General features: G+C 41.9%; 1 protein-coding gene and 1 long non-coding RNA gene across 7 annotated transcripts in view; one reads left to right on the forward strand and one right to left on the reverse strand.

Annotated features, from left to right (window-relative positions):
* LOC113974879 overlaps nt 1–21970 on the forward strand; it is a 62006-nt gene that overhangs the window by 24205 nt on the left and 15831 nt on the right. Inside the window, exon 3 of one of the 2 annotated variants that reach the window (XR_003536672.1) lies at nt 14590–14678. The exons of the other annotated variant lie outside the window; for it this stretch is intronic. This is a non-coding gene — a long non-coding RNA (uncharacterized LOC113974879). Of the gene's footprint in view, nt 1–14589; nt 14679–21970 lie in introns of those variants that run through there. 2 annotated transcript variants of the gene reach the window in all.
* ADAMTS18 (ADAM metallopeptidase with thrombospondin type 1 motif 18) overlaps nt 12598–21970 on the reverse strand; it is a 78745-nt gene continuing 69372 nt past the window's right edge. For all 5 annotated transcript variants that reach the window (XM_027698403.1, XM_027698405.1, XM_027698408.1 and 2 more), the window contains 4 exons: nt 20287–20478; nt 19735–19947; nt 18197–18344; nt 12598–14647 (listed from right to left, as the gene is read on the reverse strand). In XM_027698403.1, the coding sequence (XP_027554204.1) occupies nt 14532–14647; nt 18197–18344; nt 19735–19947; nt 20287–20478 (669 nt within the window). In that variant the 3' untranslated portion in view covers nt 12598–14531. The remainder of the gene's footprint in view (nt 14648–18196; nt 18345–19734; nt 19948–20286; nt 20479–21970) is intronic.

The raw sequence follows: 21970 nt of genomic DNA on the forward strand, positions 1-21970 counted from the left end.
GTGTACCTCATGTTCAATATCATGTATTGACAATAACAGAAATTTTGACATGACATGCAGTGAGGATATAACCATATGCTCTCCTACTACCATTAGTTACTCTGCCACATTCTGTGCCATCATGTCAGATTTGAAAAATTAAAAGCATGGTAAAAGAATTTCCAGTACATGTTTAATTTCATAGGCCTGTGAGTGTTCAGTTGACGTACAATGTGACTCCTGTAAAATGGCTTTACTCTGACACCAGAGGTGAATTTCTAGCAGTTCCATACTTCAAGTTTTCAACAGCTTCAGCTGTAATTTTATGTTCTTGCCTGCCTTCAAAATTAAAAAGTTAGTTAATCAGGGATAGAAACAATAAAGTAATCCAAACTCAGTTTTATGAAAGGTCTATGAAGATTTAAAAGGAATGTTTCTGCAGTTAAAGATCTGGGAAGCAATAAAACCCCACCAAAATGTCCTCTGCAAGAGAATTCATGGCTCTAGTTTTGCCAGTATTTTCCAGAGGTTTTGGGGGATACTAATGTTCAATTTCCAGAGGTGGTAGCATTTCTTCCTAAATCAGAAGTCCCTGGAGAGATATTTTTGCCCTGAATCACTGAAGGTTAAACCCATAATCACAAAGATATTCAATCAAGTTCTGTCCTTATTTTCAAATAACAGACAGATGGATGCAGCTTAATGGTCATTCATATGAGAAGTCAGTTATTTTTCCAGGGATATAGAAAGTTGGCCTGCTTTTGATCCCTTGGATGCTTTCCCTTCCTGCCAAGACTTTTCACTTCTTGCAGCAGAGCAATGGTATTGAACAAATTGTCAAATGCATGAACAGAACTCCCAGAACAAAATTGCAGCTGTGCCCAAACCTATCTAGGTTCAGAGGTTGTTCACAACATTGCTTTTACAAGCTTAAATTCTGCAATGCCTTGCAAATTGTCTTAAATTCTGCAATTCAAAAATGTCTGATGGTTACTAATGGGCACCTCATGAGGTGATTCTGGTGACAAGGTTGTGTCAGAACAAAAGGGAACACACAGATTAACTGCTCCAGGGGGTTCAGGTTCTCAGAAGGATGTTTTTAGGGACCATCACTGAAAAGATTTTAAGCAATGTAGAAATTAGTGTCATGCAGGTATTACCTGAGAGAAAAAACACATTTGCATGTCTAACATAAAGACAATATATTTTCTAGATCCCCAGGTGTTAAGAAGCAATGCCTTCTGCATGGTCTGATAGGGATGAATTTTACTAACAAGTTCTGTGTGGATTTCTGTACTAAACTAGAGAAGTACCCTGAGAAATCATGGAGGCTGTGGAGACTGTCCCCTGAAAGAACCTTTGTCACTAAACTATAGCTGGATGCAGATTTCTGGAAAAAATTCCGTGCAGTACTAGAATTACGATAAAAAACAAGCAAAAAAAAACCCCTCAGCACAGAGGAAGTGAACTCCCAGCACAAAGCTGGAAACCTCAGAGGCTGCAGAAGTGGCTGGCAGAAGTTCAGACCCAAATGTCACAGGCAGCACCTGCAAATGTTGAATTCCAGCATCAGGGCAGTGCTGGGAACCAGTGGCCATTCGGGGGACACTTGTAAGTGACCTCAGGTGGAGAAGTATGACACTGCAGTGGAGATGTTCCAGAAGGTCTATGTTCCACTCTGTAAGTCTTTCCAACAGCTGGAACTTAATATTGTAAACTATAATTTGCCAAACTCCCTGATTTGACATTTAAAAACCAACAAACCAACAAAAAGCATTCAAGATCTAGAATAAACCCTTGAGATGTCAGATAAAACACTGCAGTGAACACAAGCCATTCAGGGCAGGTTGAGGCTTGTGACACTTGTGACACTTAATGCTGTTTAAATAAATGGCACACACACAGAAAATATCAAGCCAAAAGCCTGTGCTTAAAAATACTCAGAGCCAAGAAATCCCACAAGAAAGAATTGCAGGACTCTACTAACCATGACAACCAATATCTATTATATTGAAATGGCTGAAACAATTCTAGTATTTGTAAATATCTCCTCAGAGCAAACTGGATATCCATATCATCCCAATTCTCATGGAGCATAAATTTTGCTAACTATTAATAACTAGGGCTGGGAAACGGGGAGGTTGAAGTCTGTACTTTAGAGATGCCCCAATTCTTTAATGCAAAAGCCTTAAATATCTGAGTGAGGCACTGAAAAGTGCTTATCTCACATGCCTGGGCACTGTTGCAGGAGAGCATGGCATCAAATTCCTCCCTGGGTACAAAAGAGAGGAAAAAGGAGGTTTGTGGAGGCAGCAGTGTGAATTTGTGAGGATCTCTGCTGTTGGGGTGTTGTCCACCCACCCTCTGGGGATACCCTTCTGGTGAGCTGCCATCAGGATTGAACCCTCCTTGCCCTCTGAGTGAGATCTGAGTTCATACTCCAGTTCTGGTGGCTGTGGGAGGATAAAGAGGCTGTAACTCTGCTCTGGAATAAATACATACTGTCTTTCCTCCTCCACAGATTTTGTGTGGAACCTTTGTGCATATGTTCAGCTTCTACACAGAAGCAAGCCATCTGTGCTGGCGAGCTCTTTGGAGGTGTGGAAAGTAAGAAACTGGTGGATGACCCCAGCCCCACATGTCTGGGGAGTTCAGAACTGGAGCTCTGAAGGCTGGAGGGCAGTGAATTCCTAGGGAACAGGGAGAAACTGGGACAGAAGAGCAGCAACCAGCGTGAAAGGGAAAGGAGGACAGGCCTGGAGCACAGCGTGCCATCTCAGTGTGACCCAGTGCTTTTTGAGCCATGTGAGGCAAGGAAGATTTTGAGTGAGACCTAATTAAAATCATCTGGCCCTCATGAGAGAGGTTTCATTTCCTTGCAATTATTTTTTTTGTGTCAAGGATATTTAATTAGGCATGTAGAGCTATGTTTCTGAGAGGAATTCATAGCTATTTTTAGGATGTTATTACATTGTTAGACTTGGGGATTACAAACACTGCAAGTCCATAAGAACAAATAAACTATATGTCCAAGGCTGCAGTGGTTCAGGATTGACATGATCTGCACCTCGGGCCGTTCTCTGTATCTAAGTTCTGGGAGGTAATAAATATTTAAGTAGAAATTCCACAGCATCCCAAAGGGTACCATCGTCAGGGTTTAATTGTTTCTTCTTTGACCTACTCACTCCCCTGCAGCCAATCTGTGGCATATTGATAGTAGAAGAAACTTTGGAGAACCACAGTTTTGATAAGGTTTTCCACTAATGTCTTAATTTTTTGTTTCAGCTGATCTGTTTTTAAAAATTTTCCTTTCAGTGATCACAGTTATAAAAGGAGACCATCTGGGAGCTTCACAGCAAAAAGCAATTTACTGAGCAGCAGTTAATAGGTAACTGCTGGACTGATGAGGTGCTGACTCTGGCTGCTTCATTATAATTCCACACATTCTGTGTCCTCCTAACACAGGGATAAAGTTGCATGTTGTGGCTCTGTGAGCATCCAGAGCACCAGCAGAGATGTGAGACAATAAGTGTGTAACTTTGTCAGAGGTCTCCCTGGAATAACTTTGCACAGGCAATCTCAGAAATCACACCTGAGTGTTTTTCTGTGGACCCTTGTGGTTGAGGGATTTTTTGTTTCCTTTTCTTTCATAGAGGTAGAATTGAGCACACACAATAGCAAATGCAAGTGCTATTCCTGAGGTGAACTGGGCTCACAGGTTCTCTTTTCTTACTCAAAAGACCATGCTATTTTCACAACCACATTCAAATTTGGGTTGACAGAAATGGCAGGATACACCACACCAGTGAAGTAGGCTGCCTGTGCTAATAGTGGAGTCACCATCCCTGGAAGTGTCCAAAAACTTCTGGATATGGCACTTGAGGATGTGGTGGCTGACGGTTGGATTTGGTGATCTCAGAGGTCTTTCCCAACCTTAATGATTCTCTGATTCTATCTCTCCCTCTGGACCTTGCCCCTTTTATAAGAAAAAGGTAAGGTGTATATATATATATATATATATAAACCATATACATATACTTGTTCCTAAACAAAATTTTGAAATTCATTTAAACCTCAGGCTTCTCTTTTAATACTTGAACTCTCACCCAAACATTCATCTCTAGAATCAAAAAGTGATAAGAAATCTTGTCTCAGAGTTGCTCAGTAATTGAAGAGCCCTTTTGATCTGCTACTGCATTGACAGAGGCAAAGCCCCTCTGAAATCCATGCTAAGTTTAGCACTGTTTTAGCACTGTATTTGTAGTAACTCCAAAGTCTCTCAGTTTTCTTCAAGCTCTTGATTCCTCCCTAAACTCACTAGGTGGCTGTCTAAGAACACACATAAGTCTCTTCCTTGCTCTGTACTTGTTCTCTTACTCGGCTCTCGTGTCTGTGCCCTTCTCTGCTCTCACACTGGAGAGCACCCTTTCCTCAGCCACAGCAGGCACCAGGTGCCACTGCACAGTCAGGGCTGAGGAAACCCAGCCCCACATGTCCTGGACACCAGATCCCTTCAATTAAACCAGTTTTGTTCTCCTAGGCAGAATTATGTATTTATATCAACTGAGTCCAAGCCTTGCTCGAATTATTTCCTCGCAACACCAGTATTTCAAATTCTATGTGGTATTCCTAGGAGTCAAGTAAAAATAGGGAATAAGGTGCATAATGAAGGCTACTTTGTTCTTCCAGTAAGTTAGGGGGTGAGGCAAAGCAGCTTCCAGAATCTGGCAATTGTGGTTTGCATGTGAGGGGACAGGCTGAGAAAAAAATCTGTGCTGTTCTAACATTCTTCTTGTTCGAGCCCTTGTTACCAGATGTGGCTTGAGTCTGGCTTGTGCACACTGATGTTGTGTGGTTATGAATCCTTTAACTTAAGGGAAATAATTTCTGATCGAGATGAAAATTGGACCCCAAGGCTCAGGCTGAGATGAACTTTGGGCACATATCTCAGTTTTCCAATGCTTCTCATTGGAAACCCTGACTTACGAAGGAAAGTATGCACGGATCTATCTCCAGTCCATGTGTCATCCTATTGTCTTCAGTTCTGCAGAATATAGAGCAGGGAATTAGACCACACAGGAATGAATGCATCTCTCCAGAGCACCTCTGGATCTGGCTTCCATGGTTTGTGCTCCTCTGGACTACCCCAGAATGAGGAGGCAGGGAATTGGCAGTGTCTTGTCTCCTTGCCTTACTGAGACTGCAGCAGAGCTGAATTGGCACATGGCTGGGAATGATTTTAATTGCTTATGCATGGAGGAACAAGGGAAAGGATGGGAGGATAGAAAGGAATATAAATGTTATCTGTGCTTAATCAGTTTTTTCCCATCACCGTGTTTTCAACAGGATACTTACATTCCATAAAACAATAAGTTTTCCTTTAGTTCAGCCTTGTTGAAAAACCTAGATTTACCTGACACTTTAACAGTTTTCAGTTGGAAACACTGAAATGAGATACTTAGTCTGAGGGCTGGGTCAACTCCATATCTTCCAGAAAATCTCAGACTGTGAAATAGTTTGTTTCCTGTCATCAGGACACCAAATGCTGATGTACAACTCTCCAGTGCCTTCTGGGAGTTGTAATTCGCTTGTTCTCTGCCCAGCTCTGGTATTTTTTGGCACCTTGCAACTACGTGATACCTTTTCCACATGAAGATAAATGCATAGTTTTAAGCCTTCATTTGCCATAAATCTTAATTTGCATATTGCAAGTTTAGCTGGAATAATAACAAATTGCCAAAACGTTTTTTGCCTGGCTGTCAGACGAGTTTGAAAGCTAAATTCTTGGCTCAGAATCAGCAGGATTAATACGAGACGCTAAAACACGATACTGGAGCTGATCAAACCGTGCAACCTACACCTGAGGGGAATTTTTCTCATGGAATTCATAAAAATGTCCCTATTTTCTCTTGATTAGATGTGACTGTTAAGGTTTAAATAGAAAGCAGCAACTTGTACGTGGACAGCAGTGGGAGCTTTACTGTTCCAAAGCCATAACTTTTAATCAGCACAGTTCCCTGTCAGAGTGGATTACCCCAGGACACTTCACAACCCACTCTGCTCCCACCCCCCGATGGCTTCGGGGGGGAGCTTTGGAACAGGAGGAGGGAAGCAGTGAAAAAGGGGATGCAATTGTCCGAGAGAGACAGAGCTATGTGCCAAAATGTCTGAAGGTTTCAGGACTGTATGATTCTCACATTATTGGTACTTTATTTTTTAATCGACCGCTGTTTCTACAAAGGCAAATCCACTGTTTGCATTCCTCTTCTATGTAGTTAGTGTGCCACAGTAACCCAATTTGGAACCTGAGGTGTAAACTCTCCTTTCAAAGAGTCCTTTAGTAGTGGAGGATGCTGGCTGGGATCCATCCAGCAGGCATGAGGTTCACAAGGTTAATGAGAAGTTCAAGGAAGAGCATTTACAAAAGCCAGCACCAAGAACAGCCCAGTTCTTGCAGCACTCTGTTCATGGGCAAAGTGGGATTGTGCCTCAGTAGGAAGCTGAGGAACTACCTCACTCTGGCTGTTGCCTGTTAAGAAGACATGGCATGTATGAAATATTTGGGGGTTTTTTTCCACCTTAATTAAGATCCTTATATAAAGAAAAGAGCTAGATTAACAGCCTGTAAGAAGTATACAATATACATTGTATACATGTGGACAAGTAGAGTTTGGGTAGCAGCTTCTAAAATTGGCTTTATTAGAGGAATCTCTAGCCTAAAAGGAGAATAAGACTTTTAGTCTCCCTTTAAGTCATGCTCGCTCAGCAGATCAGGGCTGTACTTGTCAACACAAGGACCCCATTGCACTTGCCTTTGTAAAACATGAGGTGTGAGTTGTGCCTGCACTAAATAAAATCAACCATTTAACGAACTTAATCAAAAAGGATAGTGGATATAGTGACCTAGAGAGAGGTGGTTAAAGGGCTGAAAGGGATCACTTGTTTTAGCAAATCCAGTCTCTGACAACAACGTGCTATGTCACAGGTGTACAGTCCAGAATGAATTTAAAGAGGATCCACTTTTCTCTTCCCCTTCTTCTATTCCTTCCTCAGAGCAAGTGAAGAACTTGTAAAAACACTATCAGCTTCCTTACAGCAGACTAGATACAGAACATAAAAGATTCAAACCCTGGTAATTTACAGAAGTTTGTAGAAGAGGTTAAAATATATGCACTGATATCAGGAATCTCTCCAGGGTGATCTTATTGCAGCTTTCCAGTATCTAAAGGGGCTCCAAGAGAGCCGGAGAGGGACTTTGGACAACGGCCTGGACAAGGGGGAATGGCTTCACACTGACAGAGGGCAGGGTTAGATGGGATATTGGGAAGAAATTCTTCCCTGTGAGGGTGGGGAGGCCCTGGCACAGGTTACCCAGAGAAGCTGTGGCTGCCCCATCCCTGGAAGTGTCCAAGGCCAGGTTGGACGGGGCTTGGAGCAACCTGGGCTAGTGGAAGGTGTCCCTGCCCATGGCAGGGGGTTGGAGCGAGGTGAGCTTTAAGGTCCCTTCCAACCCAAACCATTCCAAGATTCTATGATTCTATGACTCTGATTTAAATGTCCTCAGACTAATAAATTTGGCAGACAGACAACGTAGGATCTAAATAAAACAGAGGAAATTTAACCAGCACAAGCTGTTGGACAAATCTGGGGGAGGGAAGGGGGGTGGAAGAGGATGAGCTTTAAGGTCCCTTCCAACCCATTCCATGATGCTATGATTCTCTGAATGCATTTGAAAATGTCCAGATAATCTTAACTGGGTGAAAAAATCCTCCTTCTTGACCATAGATTTAGCACTGGTTATAAAAAAAAGAGTTGAGCAAATCACTCAACCAAGAACAAGAGAGTACTGGCAAATCTTGTACAAATCTCTGCTTTTTGAGAGTCAGAAGAGAAATTTCTCTCTATTTTGTAATTCCAAGTTATGCTTCAAGATGAAAACCCCACTCCCAGCCCCTCCTGAAGACCAGAAGAAATACCAAAGAGTGGGCCAAATTAAATGCAAAGCCAATACTGTGCAGCAAGCACAGGTCAGCCTGGCCTCGCTTCCACCTCGCAGTTATTGATCACAACAGGGCAGAGATCAGGAGTCCTGTAATCCCAAACGTTCATTTACAGCTCTGGCTATCCTCTCACCTGTTCCATAAGCAGTTCTGTGAACATCTGCCTTCTCAGATGACATTTTTTCCACAGTGCTCACACCCAACCTGCATTGCTGCACTGAGGCAGGGAGGCTTTAGCTCTGCCTTCCTATTTGTATTACTACCTTGCTATTACCCTACTCTACCTTCTCTTCAGGAGTATGACTGGTGAAACTGGGCAGGATTCTCAACAACGTCTAGATTCTAGGGTAGAATCACTGTGCTAAGGAGTAAATAAAGGGCCGATGAGTGTTTCAGATGTAAAGTGTCTTAGTGAGTTCAGTGTTCCTACAAGCCTGTGAGGGCTGCATTGGTCCGCCCTCAAATCCACGTGCCTGATATCACATAGGTCTGCTGTAGCTGGAAATTAGCAGACTATTGCTGACACTTGAGCTTACCTGAACAATAACCTTATACCAAGTTCATGACTTTCCTGACAAGTTCCATTACAACTGAGAACCAACCAAAAAACCTCAGCATTAGCTGTTAACTGACCACAGGACACAAGGCCAGCTCCAGTTCCATGTAATATGGTCACTGTGTATCACAGAAGCCCTTATACCATCTAATGGCCTCACTCAATGTCTGGATGCTTTTCAAATGAGATGTTCCAGTTTGTTCATACACAATTTTGGGTTTGCAACTGGTATTTTGGAAGTGGACACCAAAACCCTCCAAATGAAATTGTGGGAAATGATACAGTTTGAAGAAGTATATCCTGTAATTAATTGGGAGAGGGCTGTGTTTACAGCCTGTTATTGTCTGTGCTGGTTGACTTTCCCCCACACACCAGCAAAGACCAGAATGAGCAAGTTGTGGCAGTTCTGGGCAACTTGGCAACTGCAGTGTAGTTTTACAAAGCCTGAGCTGATGAGCTTTCTGCTGACAGGCAGTATCTCTCTCTAGAAGTGAAATGTTCTGATCCAGTTAAAATATCATCTATCAATGAAGTAGGCTCTCCATTTAAAGTCTTTGAAAGTTAAAATTCCTTTCATGGACTTGGAAGTACAGTATCTTTTTGTGGAGGGTAAAATAATGATTTTTATGTTGAAACTTAGCTCCTGTGAATAAATAAGTGACATATCATTGATACATGAATAATCTATGAGCACTTTCTGCAGTGGGGGAAAACAAAACCAGTGAGATGATCTGTTTGGATATTAAAAATATATCTAGAACACTGATTTTGTCTTTGTAGACCAGAAGTTATATTTCAGCTACCAAAGCCCCCCAAAAAGAAAACTACAAATACTTTGTTTAGTAGCTTATAAAAGTCATTTTTTTGTGATGAATTTTGAGGAAATAGAGACCTCAACTACTTTTTCCTCAACTACTTTTTCCTTGCTCAACAGTTGCGTTGAACATACAACACAGAAACGTGAGGGCCATTATTTCCATGGAAGCAGAGTGTTGGCAGGGGAAAATACCTGTTTTAGGGAAAATACCTTCACTTTCTCCTATCAGACAGACCAATTCAGATGTTGAGGTGATTTGAGAAGATGATGATCCCAAAGAAGAAGTTCTTGTGTGTGCTTTCCTCCTAGATCTGTTTGCTCCCCCATAGGTAAGACCTTCATGAGTAAACATTTCCTTTATAAACCCTTTCCAATTCTTTTTGAATGAGCTTTTGTGTCAGCTCCCCTGTGTTATTATGAAAGGATTAGTGAACATTATCACAACAGAACATAATAAATTAATGCTTGGCAGCTCAAGTCACCTAAGGGATACTAGAGACCTGTCCTAAGTTGCAGTAGGCACACTGCAGTGTTCAGGCTGAAGTGTATGGGGACAATAGCTTGATTTAATGTTTAGAAAGTAAGCCTGGAAGTTAGGGCTTAGCTGAAGGTTCCTGCCTCCGTTGGCAGAATCCAGAAATTAAAACAGGTTCTGTTCATGGCTGAATAATTCTCATTATTGGACAGAAAGTACATAAAATATTTAGCAGCTTGAAGCATAGATCCTGTAATAGATGTTTTTCTTCAGGGAACATAAGGAAAACTGCTTTTGATGTTACTACATTGCACTGTGGATTGAGATATTCAGGTTTTGTCCCTAGGTCAGCCCCGTTGGGACATTCAGCTCTGGCTTCCCACGGGCACTGTGAGACAGATTCTGTAAACAATCACCTGCATCTGTGCCCTCTGCAGGGCAAGGCTGGGGATCAGCTCCACACTGACTGTGCTCGTGTTCAGAGTGTGACAGACATCCTAGGACATGTTCCAGCCCACCCTGGACCTGGGTTGTTCTGAAGAGGAGGGGATGAAGCATATCTACAATAGAGGTTCACAGCAAGTAGGCAGGAGGGTTAGCTTGATTTGGCTGATGTTCACACAGTAGTGCCTGGGGAGGGATTTAAAGCATCTTCTAGAAGCTGCACCTCCTTATTTCAGGATTCTTTTTGATGGAAAGGAGGCTTTGCCAAACCCTCACATCTCTGTAGTCCCCAATTACTGGCATTGCTTTCCTCTAGGGACAGTCACTGTCTTGGTTAGGACTCGGCACTGAACACACCTCATTTCTGATGTACCCTCAGCAATGCTCAGCGTCTGCCTTCGAAACAAGAGTCAGGACGAAGTTCCTCAGTATTGCTCTTGCAGATCCAATGTGCATGAAGATGCCTTTGAGACCTTCTGCAGTGAGCCACCAGCAGCACTTTTCCTCCTAATCACAACGAGCTCCCTGATAACGTGTTCTTTTCTTGTAGTTTCTTGTTGCACACTCGGGACTGTGAGCTCCTCACAACACGTGCACACAGTGCTGCACACAATGGGATCCCTCTGACTCAGTAGGGCTGCACTTCAATTACAATGGAAATAATAATGTTAATTTATTTTCTTGATGCTTTTGACTAGGATTTGCTGAAAAATAAAGGAAATACGGGCTATGGATCATGTTACCATAAAACCACATGCAGCGAAACATTCATCTGTCTCCAGCATTTCATGTCTTCTGGGCATCCAAGAGAGTCGAGTTTGATTTACACAATCAAGCTATTCATTAAATATCTGTTTGAGTTTTAGGCAGATGCATCCTTTACCTGAGTGATGAAATCTGACTACAGGAAATGGAGCTGTTCCTTTGTGAAAAGACCCCATTCTGCTTTATAAAGTGAGCCTTGCAGCAATATACTTCTAGAAAACTGCCAAGCTTTGTATACCAAATACTGTTGTAAGGGCTCAGCAATAAAACAGTTGTGGACTTGGGGGTGATCCAAGCACACAATAGCACATCTTTATGCAATATTTCCTCTTTCAACATCCCTCTCCAACACTGTAATTCACTGACAACCGTCGGTTCATTTTAATTCCAAAATTCTAGCCCAGAACACTAAGCAGTTTATATAGAGTCTGAATTCTTGTGTGGGCATATTAATTATTTAAATCACTAGTCTAAATCCTGTTCCAAAGAGCTCTTGCTGAGAGTCCTTCAGGAGCAGACTGATCTATTGCTTATTATCGCCTACTGGGTTGTACTGTGAGTCAGAGGCATGTTCAGTATTTCCTATCAACAACCCTCTATATAGCTGGCTGTTGTGAGGGCACTGAGTGATTGTGAATGAAGGGAAAAGTAGCAAATAGAGGATATATCTGAAATGATCCAGTGAATTGATATAGTCCCTATTAGGGATTGGCTTGGAAACTTCTCAGACGAGTCATTTTTAGAAAAATAAAGTATCCCCAGGCAGATGGGAGTGGCTGTAAAACCTAACACTGTGTTGAATGAGGCTCCTTATCTTGCAAACCACCTTGCAGATAAACACAGACAGGGAAGAATCCTGCTGGTTCAGGGGTACACACAACTTTCCTCTGCCTTTGGTGAGAGGAGCGATGGGTCAGGTCTGTCTCGCACAGAGAGGGGCAGCTGTATTTTTGTGTATTTTAGCTTTTGTGTTGTTATGAAAATAAACCCATGAAGTTTTGTCCATTTTGCCTTTTTGGGCCTGAAACGGGCACATTTCAGCTGTTTCAGTGGCAGGGCAGGCGTTCAAATGAGAAACACCTTCTGCTCTTAAAAGGCAACTCCAACATATTCACTGCCTGAATAACGAGCCGTGCATTCCTCACCAGCCAGGATAATGGGACCTTCAAAAGCAGAGAAGTTTCACATGACCTTAGTACATACGCCTGACTTTGAGTGCCTGAAAGGAGTGACCTCCATCCCATTCATCATCATGGCTTGTTAACACTCAGATCCACTGTTCTGCGGGTTCCCCCCAAAATTAACCCACCCCAGACCTGAATGGCAGGGCCATGGCTGGGCAGGGAGGTCACACTGAGCCACGGTGCCTAAATGGCCACTCCCCAGAGGACAGGCTTTTCTTGTGGGCAGCTCTGCCCCTCCACAGAACCAGCTCAGAGTCACAGACCTTTGCCAATTACGCAGCAGGAGATAACAGGATAACATTCTCCTTAAACCCACTACGGGACAGTCAACACAGATGCAAGGGAAGGCATGCAGCACTTATATCACTTGATATTAATTATAACCTCCATATTTTATTCATGAATTTTACAATTCCAAATATAATGAAACAGTTAGAGTATTTTATTACAAAGCTTATAAAATAATTAAATATTACACTTATAGTTTTTTGCCTTTTTTTACACCATAATTCATACTTTGTGACACTACCATTTTCTTTCCTCAGTTGTCACTTAAGGAAGTGAGCAAAAAAATATAAAGGAAAAAGCTATGCATTAATAAATTAATTATTTTACATAAAATAATAAAAAGGACACAATTATAAAAACAAAACAAAAACAACCTTGTAGTTTTCCTAGAAAAAAGTTATAATTACACAATGTCCAATATCAAGACAGAGCAGTGTAGGTTGAGATATGTTTCCAATCATCATTTCTTAGAGTATCACAGAATACATGTTTTTAATTTAAATTGTTGCAGAGGGAACTGCTAATTTTAAGTGACCACTGTCTGGCATTAGTGCTGAGCTGGCTAATTTTATGCTGAAACCATACTTTAAAAAAACAGTCAAACTGAACTACATTCATCAAACAAAGTTGTGGGATTGGGTGGAATTAGATAAATACGTCCCTCATAGGCACTCCCCAGAAAATTACAGTAGGACACAGCTCTGTCTCAGATGGGTTTGGCAAATAGGTTGGGGATTTTTTCAATGTAGAAACCTTTTGAACTGCACCATTTGATCGTGTCACTGAGCACCTCGATACTGAATGGTTACAAATATCATTATGTTTACAACTCTTTTGTTTGCTGGTGGATTCTGAACTAAATACAAGTATTAGGAGAGTGTATAAAAATAGAATCGACTTTTATTTGGTTCGAGTAAATAATCCACTTATCTTTTTCAAGCGCTTTTTCTGTATAACCCGTGTGAATAAATAACTGTTCAGAGAAGTTCAGCATGAATTAATGGACTGCAATATTCTTGTTATTTCCTTTGGGTAATGGATGAATCAAAATTTGCAGAGATTTGAGATTAAAAGGAAGACATTCTTCAGTATCTTGGCATTCAAACAATCTAGCTTCTGAAACAAAACTACTTTAAAATATCAAGTTTAAATTTTAAAATTACATATCTAATGACCTTAGAAAGTTGAAAACATAACCATTGAGCTCAATAAATCTGAGTTCCTTGAGTTAGTTGAAACATGAAATCCTATTTTACTTGTAACACAGCAATATTAAAAGTCCAAATATTCTAACGCTGAGTATTTCTAGGAATACATTTTCAAGTTACTAGTTAACCACCTCTGAGTTTCTACACAAAGCAGAAAATGAATTCTTCAAAATAATAAGAACATTAGCATGATGCAAAACTTGCTTTTCCAGCAGCAAGTCTGATAGAGAAGCACCATAAATCTTTGTAGTGCACTATTTACTTCTGGTGGTCACACGTGTGACACTGTGTTCTCCAGCCAACAGCCATTGGAATGTCTCTCTGTGGCAGCAAACAGCTTCCTCACCCTGGGACAACGGTATCATACACAAATTATGAAAGGAAACGCTTTTGACAGTGTGCTCTGTCCTGCTGCCACGCCGTAGCCTTCCTCCTCCAGCTCCCCACCTCTTTTTTGCTTTGCATTCTGGTAAATTAGCCAGAAAAGGCTTCCTTGCCTTAATTTCTTCCTCGTAACATGTGACAGTGCAAAATGACACTTTTAAAGAAAGAAGAACTTCCCCTCGAGTCTCAGTGTTCAAGTGATCCATAGTACCCTGTGCTTTAGTGAGGTCAGCAAATAAAGAAAAAAAAGAAACACCCCTCTTTCAACACATCTCCAACAATTACTGTACCTCAGACATTCCCTTAGAAAAAAAAAGTCTCTTCCATCAGTGGTTTATGTGGCACCATGTCTTGCCTCAAAGTAGAGATAATTCCAACATAAATTGAAGAAGAGAATCCTGTCACTGAAGGGTTCAGATAACTCTCTGCTATCAGTTCTTCTTTGTGCATGATTTACAACACTGCTTGCCATAAAATTTGTGGTTACAGACACCATGCTGGGGCACCAGATGACACCAAGTGAAGAAATCCACACAAGAAGGATCATCTGAAGGAAAGAAATCCAAGCAATATGGTAAGCCTGTGTTTTTAGCAAGTCTGCAAGTCGGGCAATATTTCCACACATTTGTATGCAATTGTAAATATTAAAAACATGGTGTGTGACTCAATTCAAAGAAGAAGAAATATGAGCGAGCTTTCATCTCAAAAATACTAGCTTCTTTTTTTAATTTGTTAAAAGATCAAATTTACTACTTTATAGAGACAGAGTTAATATCATAGGAGGGTCAGAGGCTGAATGAATCAAAAAATTTAGAGCACACTCTGAAGTTCGGGAAAACAGAAGGAAGTTCCACATTAGAGGATGGAAAAACTTATCTGTGTTTACACCTCTGATTACAAATGTTGTTCTAAAGCCAGGTACTTGTACATGTGAGCCTGCTCTACACTTGATGCCAACTGCTTCTTGCCACCATCATCACACGGAGTTTACCTGCACCTCAAAGCAGTGTCAGCTCCGAGTGTGAGTGGGTGTCCACACAAACACATGGAAATGGGAATGCCTGGGCCCTGCTCTGAGCACATGTGGGCACAAAGTGCTCTGCTCCCTGTCTGTGTCCCAGCACTTTCCAGAGGCACTTCTTTCTCTCCATTCCACTCTCAGAAATCTCTTTCCTCAGACACTTCAGTTATGTGCCATGAATCAGGCTTTTAGGACTATGCCCTGTTGGTGAAATTTTAATTAAGTGCAATGAGAAAAGAGACTGTTTAGTTCTGAAAAGCTTTTAATTACAAATACAGGTAAATCGTATTTTTCAATTAAGATCTTATTTCTCTTCAATTTCTGTACAAATCATTTATACACACAGCTCTGCTGCTTTAAAAACATTTCATAGCTGCTCCTCTCTCCAGTTTTGTAAAGGATGCTTTATGTTTCTTTAAATGAGCAGAGTGATGATTCATATGGATGATTTATAAACAAATTCACCATGTCTGAGAGAGCAATAGGACTCAATGAGCTTCAGCAAAATTTATAGCTAAACTGAAATCTCCTGTGAGCATGGGAAAAGATTTCATTCAACTCTCAGAACTACTGTTTACATGGTCAATAAAAGGAATTTACAAGGAGACTGAAATAAAATCTAGCCACCACTGCCTGTATTCTCAGATCAGCTAAGCTGAGTCACAGCAGATAAATACTCCCTCACATGGCATAGACAACTTCTTCATGTTCCCTGGACCAGGAATCATCTCTATGTCTCTATAGGAACTTCTTTGGATTCATCACCACTGCTTTTTTTTAATTCCCTTTTATATCATGGTAAAGGTGATTTTTCTTTTTGTATGCCTTTATCACTCTCAAATTTGAATTAATAGGAAAATTATTTCTTTTTTTTCTTTAAATATGACGTTTTTTCTCAGCTTTTAAAAACATAAGCCTGTCTGTAAATTCTAATGGTAGGGAAAGAAAACACTGTTCTTGAACAAACACTTGTCTGGGAAGTGAGGAGCTCAGTACTGAACTGCAGCACTGCCTTTCCACAGCACTGCCTTTCCATTCTGCATGGAGTGTCAGGAGGGATGCAGCTGGAGTTCAGCACCAACCTTCCCGTTCCTTCCCCTGCTGTCACCAGACAGAATCTGGGAGGAACCAAAACAGACAAGAGATGAAAAGCACACACCACACAGAGGAAGGAAAGCTGTTCTGAGTAAGACAGAAGAAGCTCTCCTGCCATGAAAGGGTAAATTTTTAAAAAATTACAAATTACTCTTTAAAAAAAAAGCATGAGGAGGAGGCAACATTAATAAATCTTTATTCCCACTTTGAAGATCAGAGGGCAGTGTTAATATTACAGAAGTATGGCTGAAAACTTTACACTTGGGACCTAATCCAAGGACTGTTGGAAGGAACACAAAGAGTCCCACAGAATTCAGTGGATGGGGATCAGGCTGTCAGTCCCTTATTTCTATTTACCCAAGTATTTATGTGTTGTTCAGATTTTTATTCATTTAAGCAGTTGGATTTACTAGGAGTCACAGTGACCCTAACTGCATTTAGCAGAGGGGTGGAAATGACCTGGTTTGTCCAGGAAAGTGCAAACTCTCCCTGAAACATTAATTTCTTGCCTGTGATCACTGAGCTGGAGCTGCATGGCTGATAATAGAGACTGATTTGCTTCAATGTGATTCCAGCACAGCTGGTTTCCTCTCTTTCTGCTGGTTTAGACAGAAAGTTAGAGAGCAGTGAGGAGATAATTGATCTCTAGAGCCTGACGACCCAGGTATAATAAAGGGGAAAGGGCTCCTGCAGATGTGAGGAGAGAGAGAAACAGGCCAAGGCCAAAATTAATAACAGACAGTACTTCAAACATGAAATATAGCAGGGGAAAACAGGGGTGAAAGAAAAGTCCTTGCTATGTAACAGAAAAGGGAGTTATGCAGGAACTCCAAAGTACAGCAGAACCTTTTAGGAAGGTTAATTTGAAGTGTTAGGAACATTTACTGATAAAAACAGCAGAACTATTTACTTATCCCTTGTAGGACCATTTCATCTCTATATCCTTGTTTGGATTAAGGTCCCCTGATAGATCAGTTTGATACTCTGCATGTCCTGAGCTGATGCAGTAGAATGGTTAGGATCTCCCTGGGTTTCACAGGGTTTCTGTGCACAGGGAATGCCAGGAATTGGGGCAGACATTGGGGGTGGTTGGCTAATGTCAGTTTACAAGATGCAGGGCCAGAGCTTGACCTCTGCTCCCAACTCCATTACCACCTTCCTCTTGCAATCCAGCTTGGGTTTTATGGAGGTTACTTTCAGCTCCCAGTTTTAAAATGGTAACAAGTCAATTAATGTGCAGTATTCTGAAAGCTAATGTTTGAAGTGCTTTAGCATACCTAGATAACCAGTGTTATGTGGGACAAACCTGGACCTCCATGAGTTTTTTTCACAGTTAGAAAGGGGTCACGAACAGTGACCATCCTGTAACCAAATATATGGGATGGGGTAATGCACCACTCTCTGTCTGTGGTGATGCTGAGAGAATTCCTCTTCCATCATTCCCTGCTCCTCACACTGAAGAGGCAGAGGGATACAGTAGACATACAAGTGGGGAGAGACCTTAATTTCATGTTCCCTGACTGCACGTCTCAAGCATTCTAGACAAAACATTTTTGGAGTCCCAGGATCTGGGTGCAATTTGAAGCTTGGTCTGACTTCAAAAGACTAAAAGTAAATGGCAAATACTTATTGCTTAGCTCCAAAGTTGCTACTATTATTCACAAAGCAGTGCCAGCACAAGATGCTTCTGTTATTAAACAAGAGAGTATAAAGGTGCAGCTCAGAACCAAACAGCATAACTATTTCACATACTGTTTTTAAAATCTCCTGTGTCAGTCGTACTCTTAAGTTTGCTTTAAGAGGGCTCACTTTGAGAAGAGAGATGCTGTAGTATCAGACAGTTACTGTCAATCTGGAAGCCTGTGAAAAAATCATTTATGAAGGAACATGCCAAATCAGTGAGTGTAAGGAAAAGGTGGGCTTTGCTGGCTATAGAATTTTAAGGAAACAACTGGTGCAGCATGTAGAGCTGAGTTTTACCTCTTTTCACGGGGACTGGGCAGAAGTTTGTGTTGCAAGCTCTCAGGACAGCTGGTTTCTGGTGGGGCAGGCACCCAGACGCTGGCCTCCCCTGGCGCAGGCACTGCACGCTCCGGGTCTGCACTCCCCCTCCACAGGTCACCGTGCACTGAGGAGAAAAGGAAAAGCTGTCTTTCATTGCAGAGACTCTGGAAGCCCACGAAAGCCAAAGGGGGGAGTTTCAAGGGCTTTGGATGAGACTTTCAAAGCAAGAAAGGTCAGGATCGGATGTGTCGCTGTTCAGTAACCCCCATCAGGACCAACTTTTCAGAGACGTGTGTGTCTTTTGGTTATCTAAGGACTCAGCTGAAAATCTGGTTCCTTACTTAGGCATTGAGGCAGAAACTGAACATTTTAGAAAACCTGTTCCTGACTGTCTGCCCTGATTTCTTTTGATCTCTGGGCCTCTGGGCCCAATCCTGCTGCCTTAACAGAGATAAAACTCCCATTGGAACAATAATTATGGCAGTATCTGGGGAAAACCACTATGCATTTGCAGGAAGAGCTATGAAGTATTTTAACATTAATAAACCTTTTACTTGTATGTGTTTCATGAAAAGTTGTCTTTAAGATAAATGTGATCATTTTCATCTGATTGCAATTGTCAGGCATACATTGTTTCATGTAAATATTATTAAATGAGTGTGTGTCTCATTGATATATGACTCATGAAGTAGATAAGTTCCAGAAATACAGAAGCTTGTTTGCAAGAATGTAGAAACAAATACAGACTGATCCCACAATTAATCATAGTATTTAGGGAATTCCAGGCAATCTGTGCAGATGCTCAAATACATTGTGCACAGAGATATGCAATAGTTCAACCACAGTGCACTTTGAAGAAGATGGAGAAGAAAGTGTTGGAAAATGAGTATGGAATGTAATGCCTCTCAAGCATGAATAACATTTTTAGGTGACATTCTTCAGTTTCAGGACAAAGAAATGAGCTGCACCAAAGTACGTGATGGATGTGGACCAGCTGCATCATGTTTCAGTGGCTGAGTGGTGTGGCCTTCTTTAGGGAATGGCTACGTGCAGGAGACACCTGGGAACTGTTAGTACTGGGGATGGCTCCCATGTACCACTGGACTTTTGACTCCAGCAGAATGTAAGGCTGGAGCTGGCTTTAATCTGGGCAGCTTGGGCTCAACCTGCCGTGGTCACAGTGGCATGGCTGTCAGCATTTTACAGCCACCAGCTGCTTGTGCCACTCCAGCCAGTGTTCCTTCTGTGGGATATGATGGAACGTGGTGCTCTCCAAACCCAGCACGGACACCTCACCTGCATTCCAGGGCATGCACTGCCCAGGAGGCAGCACTCACACTGCAGTTGTGTTTTCTGCAGTGCTGTGCAGGGTAGAGCACCAGGGGGATGTGACTTGAGCTACTGTACAGAGAAACTTGGTCCTTCTGCAAGTTCCTTAGAGCCAAGACATGAAACAGTGCTGAAACAGCAACAGCCAGGACAGGGAGAGAGGTGAGAGAGCTTCCCATTCCTACCTGCTGCCAGGGTGAGGAATACCAGCCAGACACCATGTTATACAACGTCTGTGAAGGACAGGCTCCCTTGTTACAAGGTTCCTCCAGCTTGGTGTTTGGTTTCTTGAGGTTTCTGCATCTCCTCTGAGGGAAGGTGAGCAGCTTCCCGTGGATGCTTTTCTCACCACATTTGAGTTCTCGCCTTTGAACGCCTGGGCCGCAGGAGGTCGAGCACTGCAGAGGCAAAACACACCTCTTACATCTACAGATAAAGGGGAACGTGCAAGAGAACCCAAAGTGTGCATTACAAAAGCATTGTAGAACTAAACCCACAAAGACCACGCTCAATAATGTGAAAACTGAAATACGAATCCAAGTCAGTGAAAGTCCTGGATAACAAAGACAGCAGGGTACATCTAACTAAATCTGTGTTTTGTAGTGGTTTGCCTAGAACACCTGATTTTCAAATGACAGCTCAGCTTTCTGTCCTCCCCATGGCTCGTGTGTGTCCCTGAGCCAGCATTACCAAGAGCAGAAAGGCAGGCAGTGAGCCATGTAACTGCACCACTTTACCTCACTCCAGGAAGAAATCACCCACTGGAGCCGGTCATTTTTGGGACAGCGTCCTAGCACACAGGTCTGCTGGGATTCGGGTCTGTGGTCTCTGCTGCACATACTTTCAGGCAAGATTTTCACCTTGGGAGAACCGGTACTTTTGCAGTAGACATCTCGTTTCTTAAGACCTCTCCCACAAGTCTTGGAGCACTGTGATGGAAAGAAACACTCATTTGAAGCAGAGGAAATGAAAATTGGCATTATTTGTATTTTACAGCAGAGCGTAGAAGTCATGGCTAACCTGCTGTGGAGCTGCCATTGTATATAAGCAAACTTGAAATTCTACTGGTAAATAAGTTACAGTAACATCTGTATGTCACTTCTAAAACGTTGCTCTAAGTGCTCTCTTAATGTGAGCTGTGAACTCTCACAGCCCCCATATAGAAGAGATATGAGTAATGTCTCTTTTCCGTAGATGAGGTAAGTTGGACTTGTGAGCAAAATGCTTTTGTGAGCAAAGTGCTTTCTCCCTGCTCAGCACAGCTGAAAGCTGGTCCTAACCTCCCATGGCAGAATCTCCCATGGCAAGATGCTCTCAGCTATTTGTTATTTTGTCCTCACCTTGGCCTAGAGGGATGAGATAGAGGCAGAGAAAACTACCCAGGGAATTGATACATAACTCCTTCACCGAGTGGATCTCACCACAAGACAGAATCTGATACAGACAGTGGTTAAGGAGTTACACCAAAGATGTTTTAATTGCCAACTGCAGCTTAGGACAAGTCACCAGTGAGTAAATAAGCATTGCTGAACCATAGTTCAGTGGAACAGGCATTCTGCAGCTTTCACTGCCTTAGCATACAACAAAATGCCTGAATGAGCCATTTCTGATGAAATGAAGGAATAAACAGCCCTGAAATAACACTGCCAGCTTCCTACTTTCTTGCATCCTCTTCTAATTGTTCTTCTTTCTACTAATAATTATGGGGCATGTTCCAAGGCAGAATCACTACTTGTATCAAATTACAAGTGTTTTTAAAAGATTTCATGAAAGCACAGTTGTGTTAAGGACGTAGCAGAAATACCTGCATGTTGACAATCTGTGGTTTTAATCCTTCCCCAAACAAACAAAAAAGTCTTTTCATTTAAAATGACACTGATTTGTATAGAGAGGCTGGGTTTAGATTAGATATTAGGAAGAAATCCTTCCCTGTGAGGGTGGGGAGGCCCTGGCACAGGTTGCCCAGAGAAGTTGTGGCTGCCCCTGGATCCCTGGAAGTGTCCAAGGCCAGGTTGGACAGGGCTTGGAGCAACCTGGGCTAGTGGAAGGTGTCCCTGCCCATGGCAGGGGGTGGAACAAGATAAGCTTTAAGCTCCCTTCCAGCCCAAACATTTTGTGATTCTATGATTTCGCACTTTTTCCTCTTAACTCCTTTGAGCTTGTGATGTAACAGTTTTCAGCTGAATCTTAAAATCTTTACTAACTTGTTCAATAGGCCTGTTCACTACATTTCAGCAGGACTTGTAAACTTAAAATCTCTACACCTCTTGAAGACGAAAACGGATTTTTCTTAATTGTCTTATTTCTTTATTTTAGAGGAGTAAAGTCTGAATGTGTGAATATGTTTGAAGATCTGGGTTTTACAATCTCCTGCCACACTCAGGTTTCCTTCACAAACACTGGAAGAAGCTCCTTTTGGAG

The sequence above is a fragment of the Neopelma chrysocephalum genome, unplaced genomic scaffold, assembly GCF_003984885.1.
Source record: "Neopelma chrysocephalum unplaced genomic scaffold, ASM398488v2 Primary Assembly neopelma1_127, whole genome shotgun sequence".
Classification (NCBI taxonomy): domain Eukaryota; kingdom Metazoa; phylum Chordata; class Aves; order Passeriformes; family Pipridae; genus Neopelma; species Neopelma chrysocephalum.